Here is a 12463-nt window from a genome sequence, read left to right as displayed (position 1 = left end):
GATCTGCCTACCTTGACATTGTTGTGGTAACGAGGCGCAGCTGCGGCGGCTGAGCAGCGGCAGACGTTGACAGGACAGGAGGCCGGGCCCACCCGGAGTCAGTGGACAGCATAAATGGCCCCGGAGCCTCGGGAGTGAGGAATGGGCTCCACGCTATCACAGCCATGGCTAGATCCACGAACAGAAGCGTCGAGGACGGGGATTCACGGGTAACCGCCCCCACGGATCGCGGAGAGGCGCGGGACCTGGCCGAGCCCCGGGAACTGTCTCTGGAGGAGGTGCTGAAGTCCTACGAGCAGCCCATCAACGAGGAGCAGGCATGGGCGGTGTGCTACCAGTGCTGCAGCGGGCTGAGGGTGCCCCGCCCGCCGGCTGGGAGAGTCAGTCGGGTGAAGGACCCGTCCTCCATCCTCCTCCACAGGGACGGGACCGTGTCACTGCAGCAGGAGCCCCGGGACAACGGTAGGACCGCGGTCCGTGGATGTTCCGTTGGTGCCGCCAACTTCCCTCAACAACAACACTGATAGCTTTGACGCCAAACTCAACTATGAAAAAGTAAATTATAACAATGTGTCCACGCTGTGGACCGAAATTAGCGCTTACCGTCTGACACAACGTTGTGTTTTAAATATTAGGAACCACTTTTCAATTCGGCTTAAAGTTATGTCTCCAAATCAACACTATTTTAGTGAAATATCGACTTTTTCAACTGGTGCTCCTGTTTCCCGCTGTCTTCTTCCAGTAAGCCGCTCTGTGCCAACCGGTATTAATGTTTAAAACTGCATAACTGACCAGCCCCATCCGCGCGGAATGTAACAGTGTCTACCAGTGGTTACTAACTAGAACTAAAAACAAAACCAGATGGAATTATTAGAATTTCACACGGGATTCAGTACACGGGTGCATCGTGTTCATAGGGGAGAAACGGACGCTATCCCACCCCAACAACATTTAATATTCCTGCATATCAGCCCTTCAACTGCACGATCTGATGGTTCTGAAGAACCTTGAACTAACCTCACACAGACGGACACACTAAGTCGCCTTTGTGTCGCACTGCCAACAAGGATGACTTGTATTATGCCGGTAAATTATTAATTATTCATAGAGAACAGCTTCACCCTGGCATCCCTTTTCGCAAAGACTGTTTTGGAGACTTCAAAGGGTGGAGGGAAGCCCCAAGGACTGTACTCAGTATTCTTGTGGTTCCCCCCCAAACTAGATTTAGCCTGCACCTGCATAATCTCCTCCTGTATGTTCACAGTAAATACTTCAGTATTGATGTCCTCACTGCGGGCTGAGCCTAAGAAACCTGTTCCAGAAGTCAGACTACAGCCCAGAGACATCTCCATGCCAAACTTATAAGGTTTTATTATGACCATAGTAAACTCACTTGAGACTTTCTTAGAGCCACTCTGTAATAAATCCAGTGAACCACGTAGCACTTGTTTGAATGAAATCTCAACTTCTTATTCTCACAGTCTTGTGCAAGGGCAGCCATTATTTCCAGAAACTGATGTTTTATTCAAGCGCTGCTGTAGCCTATTGCACTGACTGAAGTCATCTTCGGTTCTACTTTTGCTGCACCTTTGCCCTAAAGCAACATACAGCCAGAAGATTTGAATTTCCTTGAGCTTTAACAAGAAATGTTGAGAAACATTTATAATATTAGTGGCAGTTATCAAATCTGATAGACAGGACAGCCGTATCATCGCACACTGTAGTGCTGTTGTTTTGCATAGTAACTGCTGTGTAGCACCTTTTTTTTAAAGGACTTTTAACAGAAAAGGCTTGAAAACAACAGGATCATGGGAGCGCTACTGGTGTCCCTCAAACCACCGGTGCTCTTGCAAAGAGTAACAGATCAGAAAGAAAAAAGTGCAGGCACTCAGGTGGATTTGAAAAAGTTTAAAACCCTTTATTTTAGTGGGTACAATTTAAAAAAACACCAACGTGTGTCGGCGCCTTTTTTTCTTTCAGAAAAGGTTTACAGACAGGTTTAGGTTTACAGTCTGTCTCCACATGATGCTTGATTCATGTTACCCAACAACATGATGGCATCTACCTTAAACTATTGTTGAAGTACTTGTAAAATGCATTTTTGTGAAAGAGATGAACTATAAAATGACTCCCGGGGACCTATAACCCCATAAGAGATTCTAATCATAATTCCCTTTGTATCCTAATGAGACTAAAGTGACTTTAAATTGTTCTTAATTTTCCCTAATGGGCCACAACTGACGACGGGTGAAACACGTTCGCCATTGAACAGTTGCAAACACTTTGCTGTGATCCTTGATTGTCGGCTCTCACTGAGGAGATATTAAGCTCTCATTAACACGGGTCCTTGGAGTCTGTGTTGGTTCACGCTCTGCTGATCCATGAGTAAACACAACGCATGTGAATGCGGTGATGCAAATCCCTCTACCGGCATCAAGTGAGTTTGTTGTGATTCTCTAGTCTACATATTTAATGTAGCCACTCACCTAGAGGACCCTTTGCATTCTTGAAGTGGCTGAATTCATCCCAAATCAACAGTTTTTAGACAAACTTGGCCACAGAGAAAACAACTGAACAAAAATCTCCAGTCCATAAATCATAACTGCTATTCCGTCAAATGGTGCCACATTACAGGCTATTCAAATATCACAATTAATATTGTTTTACAACATTAAAATTGTGTTAACATAACCTGCTCCAAAGATTTTTAAAAGGAAAGAGCACATAACACCAAACCCACTAACAAATTCAAAGTCAGAATTTTAAAAAATGGAATGACCATGCATGCTGAGATACATTGCATCTCCATTCAGACATCTACATAATGGCCGTACAGGCTGAAACTGTCCCTACTGTCTGGGCGTATCCAAGAATGTGCTCAGTCCAAATAGAAAACTGTGGGCTCTAAAACTGACATGCAGTCAGAGAAGGAAACCCACATCTTTTTTTGTGTCAGAGGAGAAGTACCTTACCTCTTACAGGAAGGCAGAGCATCCCATACATGAGCCACTTCTTTAGAGGAGTAGGTAAGGTTGATTTTGTATTTCCTCAGAATAACCCTTTCAGCTGTAATCGTACCAAACATTGAGGGCTGCTTGGTCCCCTGAGGTAGTTCAAAGGCGCTCTCCGAATGGCAGCAGCACTGTCTGATTATTATTATTCTATTATTTTCCCCCAAATATTAAACAAATGACTCGCTAAAAACGAAATATTTCCTCTCCGAATATCTTCTCTTAAGGACACAAACAGAAATAATGACCCGAAAAGATTCAAGTTAGAGTACAACAAGCGACAGGCAGCTCATCTTCACATTAAATATCCTGGGACCAGAACATAGGGGAGATTTTTGCCTCTGAAATTTGATACTGAAATAATTTAGTATCAGTGATTGTCAGTTGATTTCTGTTGACAGTCTAACTGATTCTTCAACCAACCACAGCAACGAGACGTGACCTACAACCAACCACAGCAACCAGACTGTGGTTGCTGTCAACTAACTGTTTAGGAACAAGTCTTGACTTTTGTCAGGTCAACGTTGGCTGTTGAGAAAACAATCTCACCACCAGGTCCGATGGGTCGTCTGGAACTTTCAGTCATGATCTTCTTTTGCACATGAACTTTGCTCAGTTGTCATAGAATTTACAAGTGCAGCAACAAGACGGATCTGCCAGCTCATTTGCTTGAAAACGAGCCAAGGATCGCCCAAATTTGTGTCACGTGTCACTTCTAGGTCAAATCCCATTGCTGTGGTTGGTTGTAGGTCACGTCTCGTTGCTGTGGTTGGTTGTAGGTCACGTCTGGTTGTTGTGGTCGGTTGTAGGTCACGTCTGGTTGTTGTGGTTGGTTGCAGGTCACGTCTCGTTGTTGTGGTTGGTTGTAGGTCACGTCTCATTGTTGTGGTTGGTTGTAGGTCATGCAGCGTTGGTGTGGTTGGTTGTAGGTCACGTCTGGTTGTTGTGGTTGGTTGTAGGTCACGTCTCGTTGTTGTAATTGGTTGTAGGTCACGTCTCATTGTTGTGATTGGTTGTAGGTCACGTCTCATTGTTGTGATTGGTTGTAGGTCACGTCTCATTGTTGTGATTGGTTGTAGGTCATGTCTCGTTGTTGGGATTGGTTGTAGGTCATGTCTCGTTGTTGTGATTGGTTGTAGGTCATGTCTCATTGTTGGGATTGGTTGTAGGTCATGTCTTGTTGGGATTGGTTGTAGGTTACGTCTCGTTGTTGTGGTTGGTTGTAGGTCACGTCTCGTTGTTGTGATTGGTTGTAGGTCACGTCTCGTTGGGATTGGTTGTAGGTTTACGTCTCGTTGTTGTGGTTGGTTGTAGGTCACGTCTGGTTGCTGTGGTTGGTTGTAGGTCACGTCTCGTTGTTGTGGTTGGTTGTAGGTCACGTCTGGTTGCTGTGGTTGGTTGTAGGTCACGTCTCGTTGTTGTGGTTGGTTGTAGGTCACGTCTCGTTGTTGTGGTTGGTTGTAGGTCACGTCTGGTTGCTGTGGTTGGTTGTAGGTCACGTCTCATTGTTGTGGTTGGTTGTAGGTCACGTCTGGTTGCTGTGGTTGGTTGTAGGTCACGTCTCGTTGCTGTGGTTGGTTGTAGGTCACGTCTGGTTGTTGTGGTTGGTTGTAGGTCACGTCTCGTTGGGATTGGTTGTAGGTTTAAGTCTCGTTATTGTGGTTGGTTGTAGGTCACATCTTGTTGTTGTTGTGGTTGGTTGTAGGTCACGTCTGGTTGCTGTGGTTGGTTGTAGGTCACGTCTCGTTATTGTGGTTGGTTATAGGTCACGTGTGGTTGTTTTGGTTGGTTATAGGTCACGTCTGGTTGCTGTGGTTGGTTGTAGGTCTATCTAATTGAGGCATTGTTGATAACACCCCTTGGAAATCGAATATGAACCGAGTTAAGATGTTCACATTTATATTTCTTCTGAGCTCTTTATAGACTTTTTTGTCTATGCTTTGAAAGGTGAAATTCAGAGTTCACGTTTGACCTTGGAACCAATAGCTGAGAAAACAGTCACACTACAAGGTCCATTTAGTAGCTGCAATGGAGCTTTCAATGACATAATCTTCATTAGATTAGACTTCAACTTCCAATGTACAAACAGTTGATTCGAGCCCATCAAAAGGTGGTAAAATCTTGCAAAAAAGCGATTATAGTTATTTTATTTGGTTCCTGTCAATCATGAGAAAAACAAATGAGCTACGGAGCTTCAATCTCTGAACAGGTTTACGTATTTAGTAGTTTTTGGCAGGCCTGGACAGTCTCAACTGGCTCTCTATGTCCTGGAAAAATAAACCTCATCGGGTTGTACAACAATCTGCAGAGGAGGAAGGAGTATGAGCCGGGGCTGAAGCTGCACTACACAGCATTTTGATGTAAACGTAGGCCTGAATCAGCCTGAGCCGTTAAGTGAGACTGCAACAGAGAACGTCTCATCCTGACTGACATGCTGTAGATTCACTCTGTTTACCAAATGAAATTCTGGTGTCTGGTGGTATGCAACCTGCAGTAACAGCAGTGAGCAGCCCCATGTCTTCACAAAGCCTGACTCACCAACATTTTTGCTTTCGTTTCCTCATCTGTAGTCTCCTTCGGTCATGAAACATGACAGACCGTCCATGTGCATGCGTGTGCGTGCGTGTGTGTGCATGCGCGCGCGGGGTTTACTGATGTCACTGACGTCAGCTGTTGCAGTGACTAACTGGTCCGCTCAGAGACAGCACAAATGTGACCTGAAACAGCCATAATACATGAATGATGGTACTGCAATAAGCTTGTGTAAGGCAGGAATGTTATTTCCCCACTACCTAAGATGTATTCAGGAGTCACAGCACATCCCAGTCATGCAATCATTTTTTATGCCTCTGCAACAGCTGTGGCTGAAGGCATTATGTTTTCAGGTTGTCCGTCTGTCTGTACCATTCTATCCCATTCTAGCTATATCTCAGGAACCCCTGGAGGGATTTCCTTCAAATTTGGTACAAACGTCACTTATACTCAAGGATGAACTGATTATTATATGATTTTGGGGGTCAAAGGTCAAGGTCACTGTGACCTCACAAACACATACTCAGAAATCACTAATTCTGAAAACATTTCTAACAAATGTGGAAAGGGATAGAAATAATGAAATGACAACATTTTTTTATCCAAAAGGTCAAAGGTCAACTTCATTGTGATGTCATAATGTTTCTGTCCATTATTTAACACCATAGCTCAGGAACGGAAGGGGAGACATTTGGTCAAATACTGAATTGGTGACACTAATGAAACGGTGGTAAAAAAATACACGTAATACCTTTTTTATTAAATTCCTTCAAAGTCTTCACTAAATATATTCTCAGTCTGGACAGACATGGATGTAAACTGCCACATGACTGGGTGGTGGAGGCAAACAACGGCAAAGTGGTAATTCTAGTTTATGTGTATGGGATTACTAATCCCAATAACTCTCCATTACTGTGACATGTGCTTGTTTGCTGTTTTACTGGGTGTTAGATGACGGGTTTATATCAGTTTTGGCTCGGGGGACACTGGTCGGGGACCTGCTAGCTTGGCAGAGGGGATGTGGGTGGGGGCAGGTGGTTATCCTCTATCAAAAGAGGAGAAGTGTCTTATACACGTGCCTGTTCTTGTTGGCGCTCTCACGCCTACATTAAGGGGTCACCTAGTTTTGGTTCCGTCTGTGAGGTTAATACTTCATGGAGAGCGGTGTGCAGTCTCCAGGCTAAACTAGCTGCTGCTGGATGGTGAGTAAATCACTCTAAATTGTACATAATGCATTATACACATCTGTTGGAGGCGTTTAAATTAGCTGAGTTATGACAGAAAAGTAAAGAGTACCATGTTGCTTTTGTTGCTGAGTCATATCTTTATAAGTAATGTTGTTAAGTTTTCATTGAGTAATGTGTTGTGGGTATTTGATTACTGTTGTACCACCCACCCAACATATATAAATAATGGCTGTATCAAAGTTGTGTGATTTATTATACTACTATTTTCACATTACACATAGTAATTAAATATTAAAAATATAAATTAAGGCAGATTTAAGCATATGGAACCAACAGATCAATTGGATACAATAATGATATATTTCAAGATATCTTTTCCTAAAATATGTCAAATAAGTATCATTACATGACTTTGAGAAAGAGCCTGCCTTTCAGGAAAGCTCTGACGCGGAGGAGCTGTGAAACTTTGTCCTCGTTCTGCTTTGGATGATAAGATTAGATAGTCACTGTGTTGTCCCTTTGGGGAAACTTTTCTTTTGCCTGGCATAACTGCATTACAGAGCATTTATCTCCAGACTCCAATATTATAATAATCTCCAATATTTATCCGTTCAGCACAAAAAAAAATACAAACCAAAGAGCCTCGATTCTCTCTGCAGTCTATGGTTGGTAACAGAAAGTAGAACTGGGTTTTTCAGTTTTTCATGACGCCTTAGTTGCATTGACAAAATGATACTATTTTTGACACCTTGCTCTGTGGAATGTGAACATGTTTTCTGCTTGCTTTTTCATTTCTAAAAGGGATATAAGAAGTATTGGGCTTCGTCCTCAACGCAATACACATTGCAGCCTTGTAAAAGTGAGGATTGGTTGGTTTGTCACGTCTCATCACAAGTGTAGCACTGTCTTTATGTGATTCAGGATCACAGTACCTTCAACCTCATTAATAGATTCATGACTAAGTGGCTCTAATGGAAGTCATATTGTCCCTCTTAAAAACTGATTGTGCTCATTGCAGCTGCGATGTCCCATATACCACCACTCAGTTTGACCGCGTTGGAACAGTATGAGGCGCCGAAAAGCTCCCGATTATCTTTCGATATCTTCATCCTGCATCCTAATCTGTGAACAATAAACAGACGGAATAAGAGACAAGGTTTGGAAGAACTTAAGACAAGCAGCATTTCCTCCATTTGAAATGAAACTCATTGGAGCTTAAAGGCTGCTGTGAGACATTGCAGGACAAGAGTAAAGGGTGAGCTGACCCACTGAGCGCACCTAAGGCCCAACAGGAAGTCAAAGTCCGCATACATATTTCTCCTGTCAGATAAAAGCTTGCATCACATAAATGTCAGCAAACATCAGTTCTTAGCTCGCTGACCATGCATTGTTGAAACACGAGAGTCAAGAAAATTTGATTTGCACGGTTTTCCCATTACAGCATCACTCTGCTCCTCAAGAGCCAGATTTCTTTCACACAGAGGGGAGCTTTGATGCACGACAGTCAGCTCATATAACATGTAACTCTAGCTCTGAATGCTTCAACAAATGCACTGATAAGGATTTGAAGTGCAAAGGTCAGCTTTGACTTGACATGCAGGTAAAGGTCTGGTGCTGCACGCCTACTATACCTGATGTTTGTGGGCTGCTTAAAAAGATAAAAGTCCTCTCTGGTGACCGCTGTAAATTAAAATCTTGAGCGAAGTTCAGACCAAAGATTCGCAACGAGTCGAGTTGAATCTATTTCTACTTGCAACGTGCAGGTCTGCAACGTTCTGAAACCTGCCCGTTCAGACCAAGGAGACGAGGCGAGACCGGTTATCGTCTCCATAGCAACGCCTCTCTGTACGTCTCTAACCTCCTTATGTTCTTGCTTTACCAGTTTTCTTATTTATAACTAACTCTTCTGTCACTTTATGCTTTTCTTTGAATTTAGTCTCTCAGACATTATTACCATGGCAACAGATGGCAAAGTCCATCTTAGGAGAGCATGCCTGTGAGAGAGGATGGGATATTTTTCATCTTTAGCGAGAATAAACGATGTGTGACTTAAAGCTGGTGAGAAGGAACACGGCCGAGTGTGGCGGAAAGGGGCGGGGGGATACCACGATGTAGCATTCAAGTCCAGCAGACAACTTACAAAACCTGATCAAACATGTTTCTGTTAGGAGAAACCCAGAGGAACCAGTGTCAGAGGATAGCTTCAGGAACCACTGGGTTTACTCAATAAGTAAACCAACGACTCTTAAATAATTGGCATATTTGATGGATAACAATACCAGTACAGGACTTAAACTGTGCAATTAACCCAAATGATGAACACAAAAATTTAAATAAGGACTTTTGTGTAAAAGGAGCGATTTGCATGAACTTGCATGAAGCGGATTATTTCCTGTGAATATTGCACCAGAGATGACTTCCTACCCCCCTACTTCTTCTTGGCCGGTTAAGTGACTGTTGTGTTGACAAAATTTTGAACACATGCCAGATCTAGGGCTGGTTAGCACACAACCGGCTAAATTAAGAATGTGACTATGGGAAATATTACGTCTGTTAAGCATTTTAGCATTTTAACATTACGTCAGCATCCAGCCTCAGCCACAACAGTAAATGATAAAAAAAAGTAAACTATGGGTCTCATCTTTAATCCATTACAATTTAGTTTTCTTTACAATAAGAATTAAAGCCTCACAGAGCTACTAGCATGTCTGCTGTCCCGTACTGATGTAACTATTAGGACCAGCATTCCCAGAAGTGTCAGAAGAACATTTCCATAAGCTCATAACCTAAAGTGTTAAATTGCTGCTAATTACATTTATTGTAAAAACTAATGTTTACAATGTTAGCAAAGCACTGCAGCTCAGTGGAGTAAAACATAATGGCTCAAACATCCTCTCCCTGTCCATCTGGCTAATTGGGTTATTGTGTTTGCCAACATCTAAGCTTGAGGGCTCTTGGAGGGGTTTTCCATGCAGATTCCTCTCCTCTTTTTGTGTTTACTGACCAGTAACTGTGGGAAAGTGGCAGAGGTATCATTGGTTTCACTGCGTGACCCAGCCGTATATTATTTGAACCTGTCTGACAGGTTTTTAGGGGTTCATGTTATCGTCTCTCACAATAGAGTTTCCTCACCCGCCTCAAGTGTCAGTTGCTGCCTTTTGTTGCAGCGTCTGCGTTCACACAGGGAACAGCGATGCTCTGTTAGTCTGAGGTTCACCTGCTGCTCTCAGCGCTTTGTTGTTGACAGGAGAGGATGCTGCGGGAAGCGGATCAATCCCCCATCATCACGTCCAGACCTTTGCTTCCCATTTCTCATCTTTGTTTCTGTTGATCTCGCTTCTCTCTCTTGCTTTATCTCTCACTCCTTTCATCTCTCTCTCTTCTCTGATTTTTCCAAGGGTCTCTGTCTTCTCTGATGTTTCCAAGGGTCCCCTCTCCCTGTCTCTGTCTGCTGCTTCTCTTGTCTGTCCGTTCTCCTGTTTCTCTGCAGTGAGAGCTGCTGAGCGAGGGGTTTCAGGCCTCTCGGGTGTCATTACATTATCCAAGCTGGGCGAAAGAGCCTTTTTACTGTGTCACACAAACACACACACACACACACACACACACACACACACACACACACACACACACACACACACACACACACACACACACACACACACACACACACACACACACACACACACACACACACACACACACACACACACACACACACACACACACACACACACACACCAAACCTGGCTGCAACACAATTATGCATGACCAAGTAATGACGGTGGGACATTTGGAGTAACATGTTTGATTTATTTAGTAAAGAATTGACAGAAGGCTGACTTAGTTTTTTAAAAATTAGTCCTTATCCAGGTGTTTATATTTGTGTCTGCCACAAAGCATCCCAACCGTGCAAGATGCAGTCACAAGACTTTACAGATTTGGCCCCAACACTTTACGCCCCTGGCCCGATTTTGCACCGCGGCTGGTGTGATCCCAATTTAAGATAGTCTCAAGTTTGTTTAAGAAATAATTTTCAAAAAACTGTTAATTAGAAAAAAAAATGCTATACATCACATGCATAGATTAAAGGGTCGCTTTACCTATTTTAATCCAGGTCAGTGTCATGGCAATGTGGGCTTTGTGTTCAGATAAACAGTGTTTGACATGCCTCCGTGGCAGAAGTTCACCAAGGACTTCCAACACAAAGCCCACTTCGCCATGACACAGACCTGGATTGAGATCAACAACCTTTATCTTTAAGAAACTAAATACAACGTACTTGACTTCCCAACAGAATTTGGCGTGGATTTAATCAGGAGCCCTCCAAAAAGTTTTTGTATAATTTGCTAAAATATACTGTACATCCAATCAGAGCACATGAGTGCAAGCGAGTGAGGAGTTTGAGCGGGAGGATTTTGGATGGAGTGCAGAGCGGGGTGTCGCCTAAATCTTCTGCTCCAATTTCGCCCTGGTACCGCTCAAACCAGTTGAAAGCATGCCCGAGCCCGTTGTATTTCACATAGCCTTTGCCCGGCTGTCACTATACTCATAGAATCTGGAGTTATGGTACGTTACTAACGGCTCTGTGTTACTAAAGAGTGGCAGTATGTACAGATGAACAGCGGCTTCCATCCTCTGAGAAGACTCTGTCTGCCTAGATCATGATACTAGTTTGGACCCTAAGTCTTATGTGTTTGTCTCCTCCCATACTGACCCCTCACCTAGAACAAATCTGACGCTGGACCATAAAACATGAATTAGGTGTCCTTCCTCTGACTTGCATTGCCAGCAGTCTGACGTGTCTCTCAACCCCAGTCTGAACAATCTGGAGGGAGTCCAGGAAAGATACATAACCTTAAATTGATGAAGGTGCACCCTCTCATCCTGACATTGTTTTAATGTTCTCAGAAATCCCATCTCACTCATCATCATCCAATGTCAGATCTCTTTTCCATGTCTTCTTGAGAGCTGATTCGGCACCATTACCCAGGTTGTGAAACATCATGGAATAAGACTCACACAATGATCTTTCCTGTAGCTAATTACTACTAAAATGACCAGTGAGCCAGGAAGAGCCCAAGAAACACACACACACACACACACATATATTTATAAATCTTCAAAGCTATTTCCATGCTTTTCGTAAATGGACAAAAGTAAATTAACACCCTAGAGTTTTGGCAGAAATATCGGATGTAGAAACATGAAATAAAAAGGAAGATATCACCCAGAATTGTCCTTTGTGTAAAATCTTGTGTCTCTCATGTCCTTATTGGTTGTGTGTCTCCTTCTCTGTCTCCTCAGATGACACCGATGGACCTCCCCCTCCACCTGCTGCAGAGCGTCAGGTGAGAAAGACTTCACTCACAGTAAAATGCATTTCCTTGTGGAATTTACTTCACGTAACAGCTATTACAAGATCGTTTACTTACCACAAAAGGGTTTTCCAGGTTTACATAAACTATATTTGACGTATTGTGACTTTCATTTGACCTTTATTCTCCAACATGGAACAGAGTTTTGAAATTAAATTCTTATACTTCATCTCTGTCATCATCTGCCCCCTCCTGGCAGATTGTTAATTTAATGTTATGCTTATTTAATAGTTTTTGTCTTAGATATCTGGTAAATGGTAAATGGACTTGTACTTATATACAGTATATACTATATAGCACATATTCACCCATTCAAACACACACATTCATACTGATGGAAGTGACACCTACATACCAT

At 43.0% G+C, this 12463-nt stretch overlaps 1 protein-coding gene across 1 annotated transcript in view; it reads left to right on the top strand.

The window, feature by feature from the left end:
- The first annotated feature begins 78 nt into the window (after nucleotides 1-78).
- spire2 (spire-type actin nucleation factor 2) overlaps nucleotides 79-12463 on the top strand; it is a 34559-nt gene continuing 22174 nt past the window's right edge. The window contains exons 1-2 of the mRNA XM_083916549.1: nucleotides 79-462; nucleotides 12035-12078. Of these exons, the coding sequence (XP_083772675.1) occupies nucleotides 165-462; nucleotides 12035-12078 (342 nt within the window). The 5' untranslated portion in view covers nucleotides 79-164. The remainder of the gene's footprint in view (nucleotides 463-12034; nucleotides 12079-12463) is intronic.

The sequence above is a fragment of the Echiichthys vipera genome (genome assembly GCF_963691815.1).
Source record: "Echiichthys vipera genome assembly, chromosome: 7".
NCBI classification, from domain to species: Eukaryota; Metazoa; Chordata; class Actinopteri; order Perciformes; family Trachinidae; genus Echiichthys; species Echiichthys vipera.
This window is presented reverse-complemented; position numbering and strand designations above follow the sequence as displayed.